We start from the raw sequence: 23559 nt of genomic DNA, 5'->3' as shown, positions 1-23559 counted from the left end.
CTCAAACACAGTTGGGTATCCACACACAACTCACAAGACAGAAAGCAATAAAGCCACACATGCTGGATGAGCCGTCAGCGGCCCATTCTTCATGCATGAAACTGATACTATGCATTAACATGCAGAGGCATATAACTAATCCACATGCCTGAGTGCTCAGTGCATTGTTTTATTAATGTTGTTGAAGATTGATTGCTAATAATATCAGTAATTTTAAAAAAAAATCAGGGAACAGTTTGCATGACAATAGGTGTTCACATGAAGCTTTGAGTATACAATACAGGTATGTTCAATAGTAGTGTGTATGGGGGTGATGCAATATTTGTCATTTTGCAGGTACAAGTAGCTGAACTATTTATTCTGGAAACTTTAGTTTGCCCTCAAATAGGTCCATGATTTTGAAAGTGTGAAGTGTATGTTGTGAGGTCACTAGATAAAACTACATTTTGTACACCAGCTATCCCCCTATCTCTTCATGTATATAAAACACATTTTTTTTGTAATACAAATGCACATGGACACACTCACACATACACAAACACACACACACACACACACACATGGTGATATATATTATATCGTGTAACCAATGAAGATAGATGGTCATCGGTTGAGATCATCCAGTTGGGCTAATTACGTACCAAATTAGGACTATATCAGTTAAGCTTTCTAGTGATTATTCAGGCAGAGTTGATTATGAGGAATCTTTTAAGGACATTTTGGAATTATTATTGGCATAAATTAGCAAGAAAACGGGTTAAAAACTAGCCAAATTGTGAAAGTTGCGTGATCGATTGCATAATCGATCGTATGATCAATTGTTTTAACAATCTATCATGAATCGATCATTTGGAGGGAAAATAACGATTATGGCGTGATTATTTCAATTTAGAAGTTTTAGAGGGGTAATAAGGGTTGGAAATGCAGTTACTTTCAGTAATAATCTCTCATATAATCATTTACTTCGCTATCTAATCTTTTTTGTATGATGTTGAGAGTAAATAAGTGTATTTGGGGAAAGGTTTGCAAGTAAAATGTGTAACTGTTTTGGAAATATAGCGGCCAGAGTGTAAATAGGGTTCCAAATTGTAACATTTCGGCTGGGTGGGCCCAGGCACAGGCCAAAGTGTGGATGATCGGTGCTGTTAAGTGTTAATAAAGCATTGATTGAATTGGATACTGCTGCCTGGATCGTTTCCTTGGAGTCTGTTGCAGCACAGCATAAGTATCGGTGAGTAGTGCAATGCAATTACGGTGATGCTTGAATAGTATACATGCGTGAGCACTGGCGGTATCTGGTATTGGTATCTGCGTTGGATGAGCTGCACTGGTACTGGTATCTGCGTTGGATGAGCTGCACTGGTACTGGTATCTGGATGTAGATGAGTTGCAACTGGTATGATTCTGGTAGTAAGCGAGTAACTGGTATAGATTGGTCTGGTACTGGTATCTGGACTTAGATGAATTGCAACTGGTATGATTCTGGTAGTAAGCGAGTAACTGGTACGTGTATAGATTGGTAGTAACCCAGCAAATTGGTATCTAATGCCATTCCCCACGCCTGGTTGTATATTTCAACCAAACGGACCCTAGCCTAGCTTGGACCATCCTGACCCTTCTCCATCTAGTCGCCGGGAGTGGCACAGCACATATACACAAGCGAGAGGGAAGGCTACAATTTTACATATCTCTCTCTCTCTCTCTCCCTCTCTCTCTATCTATCTATATATATATATATGTATGTATACAAATATTGATACATTAATTGTTAGATTAATAGATCATGAATGCGTAATTATTCAATTTCATCACCATTCCATTTACACAGGAATGCATGGTAGTGACTTTAAGAGTCAGTGCCTTGTGTGTCGTATGTTGTATAAGTTATGGCTGAATAAAAAAAATAAAAAAAAACCTAGTGATATAACTACAATTTTCTGCGTGACAGTGATACGCACGATTGCACAACGGTGTCATTGGTTCGCAGTCTTTGTGTGCAATAAGGGAATATCTGATGTACAATAGATCCTGATGCAACAAATAACTGTGGCCTTTGATGTGGGATGCCAATTGTCAACATATTCAGAGAAGAAACCTGTGAGAACCATATGAAAGGATTTTGCATCATAGACAAGCCAATTGTGTAGGAGTCTGTTCACCATCTAACAAAGAGTTTGTATCCTGCGAAAGGTCTTCTGACACTGAACAGTGTCCATCAATTATGTTCAATGACCCATAATTTCATGAGCACAGTTATCTGGGGTTCTGGCATATCTTGACGGCACGGCTGCTAAAGTGGTTCAAGTACGCTTGTGACAGACAGTCATGCAATATCATTGTTGTCACATGTTAGTGTGTGTGCAGTGATTAGACTGCAGAATTCTATTGTTCAGCTCTGCCATACACTTCCCTACGTGAACAGTATGCTATGTACATTTGTAGGTTGCAATAAAAGACACACACACATACACAAGCAATAACAAACAGGGACAGAATAATCCCTGCCTACATGTAGGTGATTGTCAGAATAATCAATATAGTATACAATTTATTGCTTGATATGAAATATGATATGCTTTTATTCACTCTCAATCCACTACCAGCACTATTTGACACATTTAGCAAAAAGTGTTGATACATTAGCCATGTATCTCTGTTAATGAAAAAAAGAAGAAGAAAAGAATGAAAAGCAAACAATAATATTCTGATGTCTCCATTACAAAATATTGGGCACATGATTACAGAATGTTGTTGTGCTTATGAAAAAAAAAAGTCAAAATCGACTGATTTGTTATCGATAGGACAAACTTTCAAGAAAATTGCATTGACATATAAAATACATACTGCATGGTATTAAATTTTCCTTAATACATTATTTCCATTTCCTTTTCTAGATCTATACAGTTTTGAAAAAAAAATATCTGTAGATCTATTTAGTGACTTGAATCTAGGCAACTCACAAGGCCTGGTGATATTCAATCTCCATTTTTCCTCCTGATATTTCACTCTGAACTAAAATGATATATCATGCTCTTCAAAACATTCACATAAATGTAGGATTACTTCAGCATGTTGGATTCACCAGAAAAGTGTGACTTCAAAATGTGGTGAATTGTGAACAGATGTACTAATGCACTGAGATGCTGTTTGAAACTATGGATTCCTAGGTGACAGAAATAGTTATACTATTTCTTTCTTTCTTCTTTTTTTTTTGAGGGTTATAGCCCGAAGAAAATACCACATTTTCTGTGAACGAGGATTCCATAATATTACCAGAGGCTTGAAATTGTGTGTGATATTTGTTTGACGTCCTCGAACACATTTTTCTATTTTTTACATCACAGAACACTGTCACTTACATATTTGTGATACAATAAGCATTCCTCTACATTTGTTGTTTGTTCACATTTTAAGAACACAGGCAATCATTCAGTGTATGGCACAGTACAGTGGATGCGATTATACACTGTGGTCTGCAGATCCTGCCACTACATGTTTCAATTCTCGTAGGCATGCTATCTATGAATTATATACCATGAATATGACATCATGACGTATGGCACATATTTACCAATTAACATTTTGTCTTCAGTGTAGCAATGCTACTTTGTATGTTTGGTCACATGAAGTGCTGTGTAGACCAATCAATGAACAAGATTTCATTAATGAAGGATGATGTCATTGGCATACATTTCTTTTCTACTTTAATTGGTTCTTGTTTGTTTGTTTGTTTGTTTGTTTTTTCTCAGTCTGCTTGACATCCTTGCAGGAAGGAAGGATAAAAGAGGAATCAGGGGGAAGGTCCTCATCAATGGCAACAAGCTCCCAAGCAACTTCAAGCTCAGCTCTGGCTACGTTGTCCAGGTGAGATTGATGTGCAAATCAGTGGGATCTAAATTGTGCATCGATCAGTTGCTCACAGCAATTATGGCAGTAAAAAGTTTGTTGATGGCTGTGGGGGGGGGGGGGGGGGGGGTGGGGTTCTGACCAGGAGCTTAACAACAAATTGATCATATTGATGAAATATGATAACACTGATGAGCATGTGCTATGCATGTGTACTTTCCCTCAAGTGTTGATCTACTAGTGCTGAGACTCAAGATGAAATGTACGTATCACAACTATGTATACAACTCATACTTCCTGGTACTTCCTGGGAGAAGCTGATATGGTGAAGGAGTACTAATTGTCCCTGCATTTTATCCTCTGTAAAGTTTTTCCCTCAAGGTGTGTTTAATAGAATCTATAAATCAATGCTAACTCTAGATTACAAAGGTTTGTTTGTTTGTTTTTTTCCAGTATGGCTGTTTGTAGACCTCCATTTGATATGAAACAAATACAATTCAGAAATATTGACAATGATATGCATGTTTGTGAAAACGGGGTAACTTGTGTGTAATGAACTCCTGTGTGGGTATTTTAGTGTGCTTCAAGATTGAAATGTATAGATTCTTAGCTAGAAATAAGATGGCCAACTACCCTTTTTAAGGCCATTACATATAATTCACTGGTTTGCTATTTTTAGCAACTATCGCCAGCCAGCTAGGTGCTGCATGTTTGCAAATCTAAAAATATTAACGCTCATCCTAACATAAATGTGATGTGAGCGTGCACATTTCTCTGTCATAACTTTACTCAGCAGCCGCGATTTAAACCATTCACAATATTGTCAGGAGTCATTCATGTACACACAAACAAAAAAATGGACTTGATAGATATATGGCATTGAATATACAGTAAATATACAGGGATAGTTTTTGGCAAGCAAGGAAGCAGTGTGTTGTATTTGATATTTTATTTCATTGTTGTATTTCAGGATGATGTCATAATGGGAACTCTGACTGTGAGGGAGAATCTGGCCTTCTCGGCTGCCCTGCGGTTGCCTGGCAACATCTCCAGTGAAGAGAAGAGGGCTAGAGTAGACGAGATTATAACCGAGCTTGGTCTCGATGACTGCAAAGATACAAAGGTATATGCACAAAGACGAAAGGGTAATGGTAATGCTTTGATTCCAGTTACCTTCTAGTTCATAGGGGAAAATTATGACTTTCATGCTCTTAATTAATTTCATTTGAGGTGCATTCATGCTGTGTACTTCTCATATATGCCTTTATGAAAAATATTGTTGAAGTATTTTGCATCATAGTTGTCATGCTAAACATTGAAAATAATTCCTGATGCATAATGCCTTGGCATGTGTATACAGGCTTCTCACATACGTGTAGGCTACAAGTCCCTGCTACAGATGGATAATTGAAACTGTGTTTTCAGCATGAGTAGGTACCAAACTTTTTTTTTTAATTGGTGTGATTAGTACCATTCTCCGCGGCAAACTTGTTTCAATACCTCTTGTGCGTGAGCAGGTAGGGACAGAATTTCTCAGGGGAGTCTCCGGTGGTGAACGCAAGCGCACAAACATAGGCATGGAGCTCATAATCAGACCGTCTGTCTTGTTCCTGGACGAGCCGACCACAGGACTGGATGCCAATACGGCCTTCACAGTGGTCAGCAGACTCGCTGCGTAAGTACTTCCAACTCTCCTTTCCCAGAGACCCTTTCACATTCACAAGTTAAGAGCACTCAGGGCATGCATAATCATTCTTATTACCGAGAGCTGTCGTTTTCAGTCACAACTCGCCACTGTGCTGAGAAGTTTTCTGCCCATTCACTTTATAGGAGCATCCTATTGAACTGTCTGTAAAGAATTCCAGTGGCACAGGTACAAGGTTCCAGCAGCTAGCGCTCACCTGAAGAGACAGTAGAATAATCCTTCTTTTATGCTGAACTGACCAATTTTTTTTTACCTGAAACTTTCTGCTCAGAAATGGCTGCTGGAATCAGATTAGACAGTGCCAATGTTGACTAAAAAGTGTCCCCCCCCCCCCCAAAAAAAAAATATATAAAAAAATAATATATATATATATATATATATATATATATATATATATATATATATATATATAATAATAATAATAATAATAATAATAATAATAATAATAATAATAATAAATGATAATAATAGATATAAGAGATGAATAGATAAATTAAAAATCAAAAATGTATTTACAGTTAAAAGTGCTATGTAACTTGTCTTGATTTCTTTTATTCCAAAAGATGCTACAGTATGATAACATCAAACTCTCTAATACTGGGTTTGTTGGCTCTATTAGTGATCGGCTTAATTGCACACAAGCCCAGTATTCCTTGAAGTTTCCCCTAATTCCCACTTCACCCTCCTCTTTCATTTGCTATGTACTTTTGGTGTGATTGTAGCAAGATCCTAGTCCATTTTGAGGGCCTGTCCATTCTGATATGAGCTATTATGGAAGGAAAGTCAACTTGCATTCTGTGGTAAACGTTGTTGTTTAATCATTTATCACAGGACTAACCCTGATTTTGATATTCTATTCATAAGAACAATAAAATATTCTTGATAAGACTACAGGTAGTAGTTAATTGTCATGCATCACAGGACCAGCCCTGATTTTGATATTCTATTCATAAGACTAATAAAATATTCTTGATAAGACTACAGGTAGTAGTTAATTGTCATGCATCACAGGACCAGCCCTGATTTTGATATTCTATTCATTAAAGGGCAGAGAGGCAGTGTGTATATTCATGTGCATGCTCTCATACCAGGAAATATTGCTGAGAAAAGACTGGTATGTTTATATATCAGTGTATAATGGAAAGAGCACAAACTTCATGCACTCATTATGTACACCATTCATGATACTCAAGGTTGTCCTGTATCATGAACTAGAAACAGTAAACATTTGACCGCATGGCATGTAACATTATAATGATTGAGAGCTCTCGTGGAATAACCTTGGATTGGGCACGCACACTCCACAACCAAAATATTGTGGTATTTGGCCATCGCACTGAGCATTCTTGCTTTCCCAACAATGTCTCCTCAAGCATATGTGACCCTGCACCTCAAAACAAACAAAAAGTCGCCAGACATGAATTTTTAGTTAAGACCATATTCTGAAAGAGCAGACTTTAAGCTTTAAAATGATGTATAACTCAAATCAAATGGACTCTCCTAACCTATCTAAATATTGGAAAGAAAGCACAAACTCAGGAAAAGTGTGAACTGAGAAAAGAGGCTCTGAGGTACAGTGTCTATTCAAGCGCTTAATCGTTACCAAACCGTGCTGGCTGTGCGATGAATGGAACAAAAAACAGGAAGTAAACCACCAGAGTAACAACAATGAAGGGATTATCAGATTAAACTCAAATAAAGCATGCCTCATTAACACATTCTGTCCATAATTAATGCCAACTTTCAAAGCAGTAGCACTATCCTTTCAAAAGTTATTAGAGTTGAAAGTGAAGAGTGTGGACAAGGTTTTTCAGAAATGAAAAGGGGATTCTACAGACACACCTAATCACACTATTCTACCAAAAATGTTCGAGATAAACTGCTAAAAAACACACTTTCCTGCCCGTTTTATGATACCAAATTTTAGCATAATGTAAAAGAAGACCCGCTCTTTCAGAAAATATGAAAAAGTCAAGTTCGGCTAGGTTGACCCATTTCACTTATTTTCAGTCCTCACGCAAAATCAGTGTGTGCGACTTTTTGTTCGTTTTGAGGTGCACAGTCACATATGGATTATCCCACCAGATTAGCTGCATGAGTCAGTCTATAGTGAAGCTGATAATGCTCTTCTCTAATAGCCCATTTGAGCTGGACTCCTGAAACTCTCTCTCCTTTTATAGCAAGGATTAGGGAATTAGTGAGAATCCTTGGGAAATATATACTGGTGCCAGGCACACGCGGCAACAGACGGTGTCAAAATACTGCCCATTCATTGCTGTCTAGCTATAGCATTAATGCCTGTCTTATTATGAAGCGCTGGACCATGGTGTGGGCTCAATGTAGGCATTAAAGCAGCACTCATAATGCACGTACAGGTTTTCGTCAAATGGTTTACTCAGTTTGGTGAATACAATTTTGTTGTTCTTTTCGTTCCACAGTTTGCTTTTCAAGAACAGTATTTGGTTGCCCCCATAACATATAGACACTTCAGCAGGATTTAAAGTTTCAGTGATGTTTGAAAAAGTGCCTCTGATGTTAGAAAAGCAGTACTTCATAAACATTTCCCTAGATTGATCTGATTTCCAGCAAGGTTTCAGAGAAAATCTGGTTTAATCTACTGAAGAAAATAAAAAATAATGCCATGCGGTGATCAATTCCACCTTTTTATCCTCTCTCAGTCACCAATCAGCTTTCTCATTATGTGTTAAAATCACTAAATTACTGTCAAAAATTATCATGTTTGTCATGTAAACCCTTTGAGGAAGACCTGATTTTGCTACAAGAGACCCTTGCCCGAGTACACCGAGACTCGTCTTCAACAGGTTAATTCAGCTCTGTTTCAGAAAAACATGGTAAATATTAAGATGCTATATAGGTTCTGCAATATGTTTTGATTTTCAGACTGGCCAAAAAGGGTAGGACAGTGATCTTATCCATCCATCAGCCTCGCTTTTCCATCTTCAAACTCTTTGACACTCTGCACCTGCTTGCCAAGGGGGAGACGGTGTACCACGGACCTTCCCAAGACTCCCTCGATTACTTCGCATCCATCGGCAAGTTCATCATAGCTCAGATGTCTCTTTAAAGATTGCCCTAGTCCTCTGACAAAGATGTGTAGGATGTAATAGGAGACCCTGCTTCAAGGCACACACATAAGCAAATCAAATTGCACAGGTTCATAGTCCAGAAAGCCAAAAAAAGTGCAGTTAGTTTCCATTGAGCTGAATTTGGCATGCAGATTTTTTCTTTTTTCTTTTTGTCCTATTTACTAGAATGCACATTTGTCTGTCTCAATTCCTTGTGTAGAACATAAAATTGTGTATAAAATAGTGTTTTAACCAGTTTTTGTACCCCTATTTGTTTTTATTCTGTAAGTATTTAATCCTTTTCTTTCATTTTGCCCCTATGATATATCTGAAGGCATGCATGCTTATAAGGCTTAAAGAGTCTTTTCGAAAACAGTTTGCAGTAGACTTGCTATTGTGACATAATAATGAACAGATGGTTGTTGCTGAATGTACTAGGTTTGGGGTCAAACTGATGATCCTTTACAGTGGTTGCCTTGGAGATATAAATCCCCTTTTGATGATTTACATTTGCAATAAGTGACTCGGTGCACTTGAATAGACCTTTGACGGCAAAGTCCCTTTTATGGAATGCATATAGGAAATGGCCTTCCTATAATGCATTCTGTATATATTTTTGAATCAATCAAATTGATGAGTTACACGTAATTTGAGAACTGAAAATTGTCTATTTTGTGATCTGACGGTAATTGAAAAATTTGTCGGGTCATTCTGTGATACAGGGTCAAATATTGACAGCCTACATTTAATTTCTCCTGATATAGGCATGTTTAATATGTATCATAGAAAAGTTGACTCTCGGGGAGTATGCTGTTTACACAAGCTTTGCAACAGGCAGTTATTTACCACATTAATGCTTTTTGAATTTCTATGTGTGTTTGTAGCAATTTTCACAGAAACAAAAATGTTTTTATCTGGAAAATGTAATCAATATGAAAATTGCAGTATTCAATCAACTTGTTCTTCAATGGGCATTAGGCAGTTTTACTTTAATTGTTTTGGTTTGTTTTTGTTTGGTTTGGTTTCTTTTGTTTTGTTTTGGATGGGGGTTTGGATAGCGGTGCCAAAGACACAGACGGATGGAAATTTGTAGCAATGCTGTTTGATAAACATTTGCTTATTGATCACCCTAGGATACGAATGTGAGGCCCACAACAATCCCCCAGACTTTTTCCTGGATGTGCTCAACAGTGCTGGCAGTGCTGATGCTTCTGATGACCAGGCTGAGCTTTCCGATGGAGCTCTGCAAGCAGGTAAAGCAGAGGTTTGCAAATTTGGCCAATGTGCACAGTTTTTTTCAGAAACAAATTTTTATCATATTCGTTGACCTAGTTTTCCTAACATTTCTTTTTTGTTTGTTTCTTCATTGTATCAAATAAAGAAATAATGTATCTACACACTCATACATACATCTCATGCTCTCTCTCTCTCTCTCTCTGTCCGTCTGTCTTTCTCTCTAGATGATAGATAGATAGATAGATAGATAACTAGATAGATAGATAGATAGATCAGATAGATCAGATAGATAGATCAGATAGATAGATAGATAGATAGATAGATAGATAGATAGATAGATATGCAATTGTAGATATAGGTGTACTCATACAAATTTCTGTATTTTTAAACAGGGTTCAACACTAACTTTTTTTCCCTGGTGGCCTGAAAAATAAAAATGAATTGGCCAGAAGTAAAAGGTAACATAACAATCAATTTTGAATCTTTGTTGTCAAATTGCACCACCAAAAGATAACCTTTTTGGACATTTGGTGGCCGGACATCAATTTTTAGTGGCCCTAGGCCACTGGACCACTGCTAGTATATGATGCAATATTTGGTACCCTGGGGTACCAAATGAAAATTTGCCATTTTGTTGAATTAATTTTTTTTTTTTTCAGCGCTGTACCCTGGCTTACCAAAAAATGTGTCAAAATATTTTTTAGTATTATTATGCCCAAAAATGTTTTCTTATTTGTGATTATGCAACAATTCATACATGCAACTGATAATTATTTTCTGCTCTGTTATAATCTTAACTGTTTGATATTATTGTACATATTATTGTTAGTACTGGCATTCTCTAGTTTACCTCTTCTATTGAGTTTCTTGTGTTTTTTGTGAGATTTGAGTAGGTCCTTGTATCCACTGCTAGCACGGCCATCACTGCACGCAGACGCCATGACTATGGCCGTTGCGCTGGCGTAATGCTAGCATTCGTGCTTATGATTACGTAGCGCAGTGTACGTGTAATAATCAAGTGCAGATGAAGTTGCCAGTCTACTACCCCGTAAATTAATGTATACAAAATGAAATAAGAAAATCATTTAAATGAAATATTTTTAATGATAACATTAGAAATCCACGTAAATGTTTTATTAATCTAAGAAATAAATTCCAATTATTTAATTTGAACCTTTTTCTTTCGCATTTCATCTCTTATTATCGACCATTCACGCACGCATAGACGATTATAAAGATGGCAGCCCCCATGATCAAATTTTGAAGAAATACAGTTGATTTTGGGGTGAATTTTCTGGGCTTTCTGTGATTTTTTTTTTTTTCTGAAAATAAAAGTTACGGTAGATGATGTTTACAAAACGGTATGGTGCTAGAAATTACTTCGAAAAACACCTATGGTGCTAGTTCATTGCGACGACTTTGCCGTATCCGAATTCTGAATAGGCGTATCTGAATTCGGATACGCATTATAAATAATGGGCATGAGATGGCGCTATACAACGCGGTATCCCGGGTTACAACGGTACCCCGGTGTACGGCGTGCCGAATCATATGTGCAACCTTTGTGCAGCATTGGTTAACCCTATCCCGGGCTTCACAGAATTCTGTTTTAATAACCTTACAGAAGAGGGCAAGAGCGTCATCATGGCAGACGTCAAGCCGACTGCGAGCAGCTTCGCCGACAAGTTCAGACGGTCACAGCTCCACCGCGACCTGGAGGAAAAATCCGCCAACATCCTGAAGCTCCACGAGAGTGAGAATGCAGATTCCACGTCAGTGGCGAACCCAGGATACCCCACCGGATTTTTCACCCAGGTCAATATCATTGTACGATTGACTTTCCAAAAGTGCAGTGGGGCATGACCCCATGTGAGACTGTATTGTATCAAATCAAAGTCTCCAAAAGAGTCAACTGAATATAACGGTAGACATTTTATCAAAAGTTTGCGGTAGTATAGGAAAGTTGTGGGACCTGGAAAAAGACGATGCTACCTTTAGATGGCAAAGCCTCTTTAAGAATTGACATTGCTACCTTCACTTTCTTATGTCACTTTGACTCTTTCTCCTCTTTTTTCTCTCATATTTCAGGTTGCTGTGATTGCTCGAAGAGCTCTTCTGAACTACAAACGGAATATTCAAGTTTCTATCGTCCAGGTGAGGATCAGTGGTGTGATCCCCAGGGCTGTAGAAGTAGCTTTTCCATTATACACGAAGGCAGTGTTGAGACGGGAAAAACCTCAATGAACTAAAATTTATTTCACATTGCATAACAGGAGTTTTAACTTAAACCACTCTATTACTACCTGATTGCTATGACCAGATGCGATATCAAAGCAAAACATTAATTATTTTTACGGAAAATTATCACAGAACCTGTAAAGGGTTTCCTTGCAAAGTACGAACTATTAAAGATAGTTTCAATTTGTGGTATACAGAAAATTCACTGTGTCATGTCAATTACTACAGTATGCATCTTTTTCAGTTTCCCTTCCCCTGTATTACTGTTGGACCCCATATACATCAGTAGGGATGTTTTGAGCTCATGAAGTTCATTGAGTGTAAGTGCTGTAGATATACACATTTCTTTAAATATTTCCATTTTTTCAGACAGCATTGCCTATTTGAGAGGAATGTATTGTCTTTTTTACTTCTTGTTGTTGTTTTTTTTTTGTTTTGTTTCCAGCCAATCATGCTGTTTCAATCATTTGGCATCTGTTTGTGTGAAGTAAATCAACTCATGTATACATAGATTTTCCCCACCTGCAGTTGGTAAGGGGTGTGTGCACATAATGCACTGTAGGTAGATCCAAGTCAAAACGACGATACCATTCAGGCGACGCTGAAGGATACAAACCTTTCAATATGCATATCAATTCACACAAATATGACATACATATCACTTTTAAAAAGAGTTAAGACAAAACAGAAAATGTATGGTTAGTAATAAATGGTTTTGACAAAAAACAAACAAACAAACAAACACCCAAATCAATATAATGTTTTTCAACAAAACATGAAATGATATTAAATCACTCAGTGTTTGCTTTGCACTTGTATGCTTCTCTGCACTCCCTTCTCCCATAGCCCATTATGGCAGTCTTCTTTGCAACCATCATGGGTCTTGTGTATCTAGATGTTGGTGACGACTTCCCCAGTGGAACCCAGAACAGGTAACAATCAAGATTATTAACCATAGCAAACAGATCTGAGCAATGTAATTTTTTCATTTTGTTGCCCCGCTTTAAACGAAATTACACACCGAAAAATTATGTATCACCTGCTCACATAAGTCACTGAGATTTTCCGTGTAGAATAGAGGGCAATAGAGGAGAGTCGAGTAGTTGTTTTTCTCAAATTACTCACTCAGAAATAAATTGCGCACTCTTACTACGTGGGCGAACTCTTGCTAGTCACAACTTACTGCAGAGTTTTCTTCAAAATTCTAGTATCTGCTTTTTACAGCCTTCTGTGTCTTCTCTTGATGATGGTGTAATGAGGATAGTGTTGATACAACGATGTGATTACATAAATTGTCGATATTTCCAAATTCAGTCGAGATGTCTTACCTTGTTGATGAAGATATGAACAAGCATCTTTTTTTGGATTCAACATTAATTGCCCTCGCTAGAAATATATAGCCTGAGTCTTTGACTATGGCAATTTGATTCAGGCAATATATGTCATATCCTCCTCAAGGCCAGTCCATATTGAATTGAATTGAATTGAATTTTATTTGTTCAGCATAAAAAACGACAGAGAAAAACATTGATGAACAATCATGACAGACAGAGTAAAAACAGAACTTTGGAATACATAAAGCTGAAGGGAAGCAGCCGACGAGGAATTAAAAATTTCCTTAAAATCTGGCCGACCCAGATAATCAAGTAAAAAAATGCATTGGTGGAAAATTATTTCATATTTATTAAAAAACGAGATGAACAAATATACAGTTGCAAGAACAAAAGAAAAAGCAATACAGCATGATACACAAAACACTACATTTACATTATGAAGACAGTACAAAGTGAGTTACAATAGAATACATGAAATGCCAGCCTAGCATGTCAAGAACTTAGGAATGATAATTTTGTATAAGATTCTTCTTAAGTATACGTTTGAATACATTCAAAGAAGAAACTTTACGAATATCATCTGGTATTGAATTCCATATAAGCGGACGTTGATAGAACACAGATTTCTGAAAGAACTATGTTCTTACTTTTGGCATGTGAAATTTCTCAGTGTTTCTGGTATAATATGAATTAATATTGCAATTTAAGATGAAATAATGCATCAGAGAATTGGGTAAAAACTTTCGACGCCATAAAAACATGAGATTACCTAAAATATACTTATATCTATCATACAACGTTAAAATCTTTTGGGAATTGAAAATTGGTGAAGTGTGAGCTAAATAAGTTGAATGGTTAATAACCCTTATTGCACGTTTCTGTAGTTTAAAAAGTCTGTCTAAACATATTTTTGCAGCACAACCAATCTTATTGCAAATACAATATATGGGAAAATGATCGCTCATATCACATAAAAGAAGCCCTGATGAAGATACATTCATACTATCATCATCTATAAATATATTGTCAATTAACGAAACCGAGTCTGGAGTAACCCTTGTAGGATATTTAGTAAGAGGAAACATATTATGAACAAGCAACATTTCAAAAAAACTCATTTACGTATTGCTCTTTTTCTATTCTTAAAAGGTTAATATTAAAGTCACCCATCAAATGAAACACTTTTTTCTCATTTTGCACAATTTGTAATAATTCACTTAAAGGTTTCATAAAATCTTCAACACATTGATTAGGTGATCTATACACAACTCCAAATAAAATTTTTTGATGATTCATTTCAATCTCAGAAAATATACTTTCAATATAATTATTGTTTACATCCAAATCAGTCCTTCGTTCAAATTTAACATCATTTTTAATATACAAACCAACTCCACCACCTCTCTTAAATTTACGACTATTTGCAAAGAAAGAATAATTGTCAAGCCTGTACATTTCGAGAGGTGAGTTAGCATTCAGCCATGTTTCAGAAATTCCCATTGTAGTTGGTGCAATATCAATTGAAGTTAAAAATGAGTTTAAGTTATCAAAATTAGGAGACATGCTTCTACAATTAAAATGAATACAAATAAGGGGAGATTCATTTTCTGTTGCAATCATTTGGAATGTAAAACGCTGTTGAAATCTTTAGTAAAATAGTAATACTGATCAGAGACATATTCATTATTGCTAGCAGGAGAAATATATTCATGTAGTTTTTAGCTCACCTGAGCCAAAGGCTCAAGTGAGCTATTGCGATCGCCCTTCGTCCGGCGTCCGTCGTGCGTCGTGCGTCGTCCGTCGTCCGTCGTCCGTCGTGCGTCGTGCGTAAACTTTTTACATTTTCATCTTCTTCTTGAAAACCCCAAGACCGATTTTCATCAAACTTGGCAGGTAGCATCCCTAGGGGGTTAGGAACTCAATTTGTTAAAATGGGCACCATGCCCCACCCAGGGGGCCCCCAGGGGGGCCCAAACCCCCCAAAATTAAGGAATCTGTAAAAATCTTCTTCTCTAGAACCAGAAGTGATAGAGCTAAGTTAATACTATGAGTTAGTACATTGATGACTGTAGTTTCAAGTTTGTTCATGGCAGAATCAGGGGTGCCCCCCTTGGGACCCAGGGGAGGGGGGTGGGGAAGGGTTCAAATGGGGCCTAAATTGTACATTTTCATCTTCTTCTTGAGAACCCCATGACCCATTTTCACCAAACTTGGCAGGTAGCATCCCTAGGGGGTTAGGAACTCAATTTGTTAAAATGGGCACCATGCCCCACCTAGGGGGCCCCCAGGGGGCCCAAACCCCCCAAAATTAAGGAATCCGCAAAAATCTTCTTCTCTAGAACCAGAAGTGATAGAGCTAAGTTAATACTATGAGTTAGTACATTGATGACTGTAGTTTCAAGTTTGTTCATGGCAGAATCAGGGGTGCCCCCCTTGGGACCCAGGGGAGGGGGTGAGGAGGGGTCCTAATGGGGCCTAAATTGTACATTTTTATCTTCTTCTTGAAAACCCCATGACCCATTTTCACCAAACTTGGCAGGTAGCATCCCTAGGGGGTTAGGATCTCAATTTGTTAAAATGGGCACCATGCCCAACCCAGGGGGCCCCCAGGGGTCCCAACCCCCCCCCCCCCCCCCAAATGAAGGAATCTTTATAAATCTCTAGAATCAGAAGTTATAGAGCTGAGATAATATCATGAGTGAGTACATTAATGACTGTAGTTTCAAGTTTGTTCATAGGAGATCCAGGGGTGCCCCTCTTGGGTAGGGGGGGGGGGGGTGGTTGGAAGGGTCCAAATGGGGGCCTGAATTGTACATTTTCATCTTCTTCCTGAAAACCTCATGATGGATTTTTGTCAAACTTGGCAGGTAGCATCCCTAGGGGGTCAGGATCTCAATTTATCAAAATGGGCACCATGCCCCACCCAGAGGGCCCCAGGGGGCCCCAATCCCCCCAAATTAAGGAATCTTAAAAAAATTGGGCCCTTATTGTACATTTTCATCTTCTACTTGAGAATGCCTGGTCAAATTTTAATTTAGATTAGTGACTGCGTGAAAGGTGAACTTGCGATACTCAGGTGAGCGCTAGACCCGCGGGTCTCTTGTTTAAGTTCAGAGTTCAGGTGAGAAAACTGGCAATGGTTGCCTAGAAAAATGCATTGAACAACAAAACAAGACTCACTACACACAATTAAAATAAACTTCAAGAACTAAGAACATGCATAGGAGAGGGTGAGAGCAAAAAGAGAGTCTAATAATATTATATTATGTGTGCACTTCAGTAGCCAGATAACATTAGTCGGATACCATATTGATCAGAAATGCATTCTAGTGTTGAGCCATTGAACTGCACATATGTCCTTTACCACAGGGAATTCATTTCATTTTTTTTTTCTGTAAAGCAGTTAAGCTTCAGTGACCAAGATGACAGGCTGCACTTAACATGGGGTGGTGGTGGTGGGGGGGGGGGGGGGGGGGGAGCAGGCAGGCTGTAGTGTTAATCATACCTCAAAGTCATCGCTGGAAAGAATTTGCAATTGTTTTAAAACATATACTGTTGAGGTATATGTTCACTCCATTAATACTCAAACCAGCTAGATAGATAGATTAACTCTATGTGAATTGAGTGCTGATATTTGACATTTGATATACCCATTGATAGATACTTTGAAGCTGTTATTTTCGCACACAGATATTTTCGCCATTGAGGAGGCGATCACAAGTGCATGGTTGCCAATCTGTTCACGCTATTTTTGTGGGTTGTTATGCCTCCGCCATGAAGTGGTGCCGGAGGCATTATGTTTTCGGGTTGTCTGTACGTCCGTACGTCCGTCCGCTTTCGTTTACGCGATAACTTGAGTAATATTTACTGGAATTTTACCAAACTTGGTCCAAGTATGAGGTATGATGGGGCAATTAGTTGTATTAGATTTTGAGTGAAATCGGCTAAAGATCAAAGGTCAAGGTCAAATCATGAAATTGTATCCGTTTACAAGATAACTCAAGACTGGATGGAGCAAATTTCACCAAACTTTGTGGGAGGATGATGTATAATGGGACAATTACTTGATTAGTTTTTCAGTGAAATCGGACAGAGGTCAAAGGTCAAAGATCAAGGTCAAATCCTAAAATTTATCTGTTTACATGATAACTCAAAACTGGATGAAGCAGCTTTCACCAAATTTGGTCCAAGGATGATGTATGATGGGACAATTAGTTGAGTAGATTTTAGTGACATTGGCAAGAGGTCAAAGGTCAAAAGGTCAAGGTCAAATGCTACAAATGTTGCAATTTCCCCCATATCTATGCAATGCCCGAAGGTATTTCTTGAAACTTGGTGTGGACATGTACTACTGCGTAAAGATTCTCCAGAGAGAGTTTCATGTCATAAGGTCAAAGGTCAAAGGTTAGGTGAAAATGTTGCAATATCACTTTTCTCGCAAATGGTTCAGTGTATTTTCATGGAACTTGGTACATAGGCATGTACTGTCTGGCAGGGATTCCTGGGGAATTTAGGGGTCATGGGTCAATAGTCAGGGGTCAAAGGTCAAGGTCAACTCCTCAAAATTTTGCTATTTCCCTCATATACTAGTGTATGCAATGCTTGCATTATTATGCTTGTAGTTTCAAAACTTAGCACATGCATTACCTAATGGAGATTCTCCAGGAAATTTCCAGCCAGAAGGTCAAAGGTCAAAGGTTAAGGGTCAAAGGCCAGGAGTTTCAATGTCCCCCCCCAAAAAAAAAAAAAAGTATATATATATATATATTGTACCGTTATCACACTCTTTCTTCATACCTTTGAAATTACTCAAAACTTCTCAAAAAATTCCCCGAATATGTATACCTGCACTCTTAGAAAATTATGGCAAACCCAGTTCAAGACATTTCTGACAAACCTGTCATTTCAATATTTTGCCAGTTATGTGAAAATGTCATGGATCACACATTGTGAAGACATTGTACTATACGCCTATTGGGAGAATCATGCATTATGGCGGAGGCATCAGTCGCCATAGCGACATTTCTAGTTAAATTTTGTGGTCCAACCGTGATTTGCAAAAATTAAATCCTCGCAAAAATATTAGCTTTTACTGTAGTCGCGCACACTTTCACTCACTAATATCAGGGCCCTGAATTGATTATATAGGTGATTTCTAGGGTGAGTCTATGGCAGCCTGTGTGGTAATGATATTTATGATCGATTATATCTTTTGATAAAACGGGGCCCAGGACTAATCTTTTGCCCTTTATTTTATTTTCACTCAATCTCTTTTTTTGTTGTGTGTCTTGCTCCCTTCCTCTCCATTTCTTTCTCTCACTTCCATCGCTCTTTTCAATCTGTCCCGCTATCTTCTTCTTCCCTACACATGAATTCAGGACCGGGGCCATGTTCTTCAGCTGCATTTTCATGATTTTCAGCAACATGGCCGCAATGGAGCTGTTCATTGAAGAACGCAGAATATTCATGTGAGTCTTCCAATTTATCCTGGCAGTTTATGAAACTGTAGATAGAGGCACCTGCCTGTTCACAATGTATTTCAGCATTGATTTGTTTTTTCTGCTTGATTTTCTCCACGCAATGCAAGAGGGTATTGAACAAAACGCATAGGCCAATGTATTAATTTCCCATAGGCTACCATTGTTAGTAGACGTGCAATAATGCACCATATTTTGTCTTGTCTGTTGAGCAAGCGTGTACTGAGTGCACAAATGACTGTGCTAAGTGTGCGAACTCAGCGAATGATTATAGGTAATGATAATACATTGGATGGCTTTAATTCATGGAATACCAGAGAATATTGCACTCATGGTCGATTCCTGCAGTATTAGCCCTAACTCGTGCAATACTCTTTGGTACTCATCCATTGCCATGCAATAATATCTAATATAAGTATTCATTGTCAGTTGGTGAGCGAGATTATTGCTCTGATATTTTCATTGAAATACATGATCATCTGACAAGAGCTAGTTTTGAGTCAACACATTAACAAAATATCATACTTATGAGAAGCAGAGAGAAAAACAAAAAAAAACTTGCTTTTTACAGGGACAGAGTGCGGTCTTGCCTGAGTTACTCACAACATTTAAGCATTTTCATCCCGTGAAATGTTAAACGTTGCAATCATAGCAAGTCTTTTTGCTTAAAGCGTGCCTCGTTCGTTCACTCGTTTACCGCAGACACGAAACAAACAGTGGCTTTTACCGAACCATCGCATACTTCATTGCCAAGGTGACGTGCGACCTTGTGCCGATGAGAATTGTGCCCACGGTTCTCTTCTCTGTCATCTACTACTTCATGATTGGTGAGCTTTGACATTTTCATCTTCTTCTTGAGAACCCCACAACCAATTTTTAACCAAACTTGGCAGGTGGCATCCCTAGGGGAAATGGGGACCATGCCCTGCCTGGGGCCCCCAGTAGGGCCCAACGTACCCCCCCCCCCCAAGTAAGGAATCTTAAAAAAATCTTCTTCTCTAGAACCAGAAGTGATTGAGTTCAGTTAATACTATGAGGTAGTACATTGATGACTGTAGTTTCAAGTTTGTTCATGGCGGAATCAGGGGGGCCCCCTTTGGGACCCAGGGGAGGGGGATGGGGAGGGGTCCTAATGGGACCTAAATTGTACATTTTCATCTTCATCTTGAAAACTCCAGTGTGAATTTTCACCAAACTTTAGTGGGTAGCATCCCTTGGGGGATAGAATCCCAATTCCTTTAAATGGGCACCATACCCCACCCCCCAGTAAGGAATCTTTAAAGATTTCCTCTAGAACCAGAAGTGATTGAGCTAAGTGAATACAGTGAGTCCATATGGGAACTTAAATTGTACATGTTCATATTCTTCTTGAAACCCCCTGATGAACGTTCACCAAACTTGGCAAGTAACATTTCTAGGGGGATAGGATCTCAGAGTGTTTGAATGGGCACCATAGTTTCCTTGGGGGCCCCAGGGGGCCCAAACCTCCTAAATTAAGGAATATTCAATGATATTCTTCTCTAGAATCAGAAGTGATAGAGCTTTAAGTCTTTTTTTCCAAACTGCAGAGTCCAACCTTCTATAAAGTACAATGTACTTAACAGATATTTTTACCGGTGTGATGGAATATGCAAATGGACACCATGCCCCCAGCTCTCAAAGCTGCCCCCATCCCAAGTTTCCAATGTTCTTAGCTAAGAGTCTGCAAGAGTGCATGGAAGGTGAACTTACTATACTCAGGTGAGTGTGAGACCCCCTCGTCTCTTGTTTTTGTACTGTATTTTAAGAAAGGAGAATCTATGCAGATATTTTTTAACCTTTCTCCTATTCTGCCCCTTCCACAGGATTACGTCACGATGCTGCTGCCTTCTTCACTTTCCTCCTGACCCTCCTGATGGCCACATTTTGTGGCACTGGACTGGTATTCCTGTTGGCAATCACCATCGGAATCATCAGCATCGCCACCGTCTTTGTAACAGCCATCAACATCATCATGTTTGTGAGTCAACTCCTAATTGCTATTGCAGTACAAAAATTCAAATTCGTGCAAAATGTCGTTTCTCTTTTTTGTTTTGTTTTTTAAACAAAATTTTGTGCATATAGTAGGGTTTTGATCTTTCTGACACTACCATGAACTGCCTTTCAAGAAAATAAATGAATGTGTGTGTTGGATAATCACATAGAATTTGACTGACATTGCTAAGAATTTCCACTTAGTAACATATAATGTTCCATACTCATATCCCGTGTTTGTTCACCAAGGTGTTTGGAGGCGTATTGGTCAACACTGCATCCGTCGGTGACTGGATTGAGTGGCTGAAGTACTTCAGTGTCATCAGATATGCTTTCAATGTAAGTCACATGTGAAATATATGCTCTACCACCTTTTTGACATTGACATATCATGTATATTTTAGACCTTTCTTACAGTCTGGGCCTTACAATTAAAAAGTATATTGCATTGTGTGTCAGATGGAAAATTAGTAGTTGTGAAAAATAAGAAGGGGAAAGCTATAGGAAGATAATGTGTGTGTCTCATATAGGAAAATTTTGTCTGCTTCACCACTGCAGCGCTGTACAGCAGAGACTCCAACCCCAAGCACCTTCTGATCTGGAGATTCTCCCGCCTGAAACCCCTAGCAAACGGGAGACCCAAGTTTATGTGTGCGAAGGGCGAAGTTCCTAGGGTTATATATGCTCTCTGGTGCTATCTAAAGGCTTATTTTTGCAACATACGATAGCAATAAGTAAGAAATCCTCTCAAACGGGAGACATTGATCCAGGACGGGAGAAATTAAATCTCAAACGGGAGAACGGGAGATTTTGCAAAAACAGGTTTTCGGCGGGAGATCTCCCGTCGAAAACGGGAGAGTTGGAGTCTCTGGTACAGTACTGCATACCAGCATTCCGGACATACTAAATCTGTCCAGTGTTTGTCAGTGTAGACCAAAGAAGTATGTGGTAGCTTGTAAAAGGTTTGATTATACCGGGACTGGTTGCACTGTTCAAGTTGAATGATTAAGGTGAAAAATTAAGCGAAACGGCAGGTCATGTAAAAAAAAAGATACAGATGCAAATGTATAATCAGTCTACATCTAGTAGCTCTCACAGAATGAATCCTGTTTTGTGGCTTTTTTTTTACGTCATGTACAATATTCGAAATATGTTCTTCAGGAATGACAGTGATAATCCTTTGAAAATGTACAAACTGTAACTATGCAATCACAAAGTGTAGTCATTTTTATTTGTTATTTTAGCATTCTTGACATTCTTGCCACATTTTTTTCCCTCACAGGCTCTGAGTATTAATGAATTCAGGGGACTGACATTCTGCCGAGCAAATTCCACATTCTGGTGAGTTTGTAGCTATGAAGAATGCACATTATATTTCAGTGTCCTCAGTCTATGCAGGGAGGTGCTAGAGAAGGAGAGACAACTACTGCTCTCTTCTGAAGTCATGCGCGGCACCGCCGAGAAGTTATGTGTTCAACTACAGGTGTTACCCATGTGCTTTGACAAAAGAGAGCATCAATAATCGGGACTAGCGCTCTCACATCTACAGTGTAGAAATACTTGCCCCTGCTGCAATTCGCTCTCTCTCTCAATAGGCGTTTTCACATCAGCCCGATGTTTCGAAATAGCGCGCTATATTTCTGACTTGGGACATTAAAAACTATCTCGAGCTTGGATTTTTATCGGGCTGATGTGAAAACGCCTAATGTGATGGCAGTAATGAAATTGTGTACCTTGAATTGGAACAGCAAATCAAAATGCAGTGTAAAACTGACAATTTTAACAGCAAATAGTTTAAAAGCACGCTGGTGCACGCTTTAGCGGAGTACTTTATTTGAAAGATCAAAATATCCCAGATTAAAAGATAGAAAACTAACATACGGAAATGTGCGCATTATAGAAAAATATTAGGTTTGTAAGAGGGCCTAATTTTCATTTCATTTCGATTTGCGCATTACGAAGAAACTAGAAATACATGTTTATAATATTGAATTCTTTCCTAAAATATTCTAAATCAATTGGAGTATTTCATTACAAATTTTATGGTGAAATAAAGCTGGTAATTCAACGAAAGGTGAAATGCATTCTTCGTCTCCGAACTTCGTCTTGCAATTAGAGTGGTGCCGAGCATGACTTAAAAGCGTAGTGGAATGCTAGACATCCCATTGTAACGCCTTGAACCCAAACATGTGTTTGCATGAATTACGAAGAGTTGCCACTCCATCTCTGTAACACCTCCCTGGTCTATGTAGGAAAAGAAATTGGGGATCATGAGATGGATGAGGTCACCTGTATATAGCCAGCTGATTGTATCAACAAAAATATGCATGAGTAGGGAAGGAGATCGTGTATCCCCACACTCTGATTTGTGGAAGGAGACCTGCAGGTGGTTGGAATACACATTCTTTCATGGTCTTCAGCTCATCCTGTGTCCTTACCATATCCCTTGTGCCCATGATATTTGCCTGATATCCATCAGCTTTTTTTCTTAACCACTAGCTGGTATCCCACATATTCATATCACTTTATGATGAGTGCAACACACAGTAAAAATGAGTTGCTTTGCAGTGCAGGATTTCATGAAGTATTGCTAAAGGCTATGAAGGGAGAAGGTACTTAGGATT

The 23559-nt window shown here is 38.5% G+C and overlaps 1 protein-coding gene across 1 annotated transcript in view; it reads left to right on the top strand.

The window, feature by feature from the left end:
* Positions 1 to 23559, top strand: part of LOC139720549 (broad substrate specificity ATP-binding cassette transporter ABCG2-like) — a 30407-nt gene that overhangs the window by 5556 nt on the left and 1292 nt on the right. Inside the window, exons 4-16 of the mRNA XM_071631901.1 lie at positions 3750 to 3864; positions 4817 to 4969; positions 5364 to 5521; positions 8453 to 8604; positions 9771 to 9890; positions 11498 to 11688; positions 11962 to 12027; positions 12958 to 13043; positions 18824 to 18913; positions 19625 to 19749; positions 20767 to 20921; positions 21185 to 21274; positions 22218 to 22276. Of these exons, the coding sequence (XP_071488002.1) occupies positions 3750 to 3864; positions 4817 to 4969; positions 5364 to 5521; positions 8453 to 8604; positions 9771 to 9890; positions 11498 to 11688; positions 11962 to 12027; positions 12958 to 13043; positions 18824 to 18913; positions 19625 to 19749; positions 20767 to 20921; positions 21185 to 21274; positions 22218 to 22276 (1560 nt within the window). The remainder of the gene's footprint in view (positions 1 to 3749; positions 3865 to 4816; positions 4970 to 5363; positions 5522 to 8452; positions 8605 to 9770; positions 9891 to 11497; positions 11689 to 11961; positions 12028 to 12957; positions 13044 to 18823; positions 18914 to 19624; positions 19750 to 20766; positions 20922 to 21184; positions 21275 to 22217; positions 22277 to 23559) is intronic.

The sequence above is a fragment of the Diadema antillarum genome, unplaced genomic scaffold (assembly GCF_040938485.1).
Source record: "Diadema antillarum isolate AM-2024a unplaced genomic scaffold, OU_Dant_1.0 scf00000129, whole genome shotgun sequence".
Classification (NCBI taxonomy): Eukaryota; Metazoa; Echinodermata; class Echinoidea; order Diadematoida; family Diadematidae; genus Diadema; species Diadema antillarum.
This window is presented reverse-complemented; position numbering and strand designations above follow the sequence as displayed.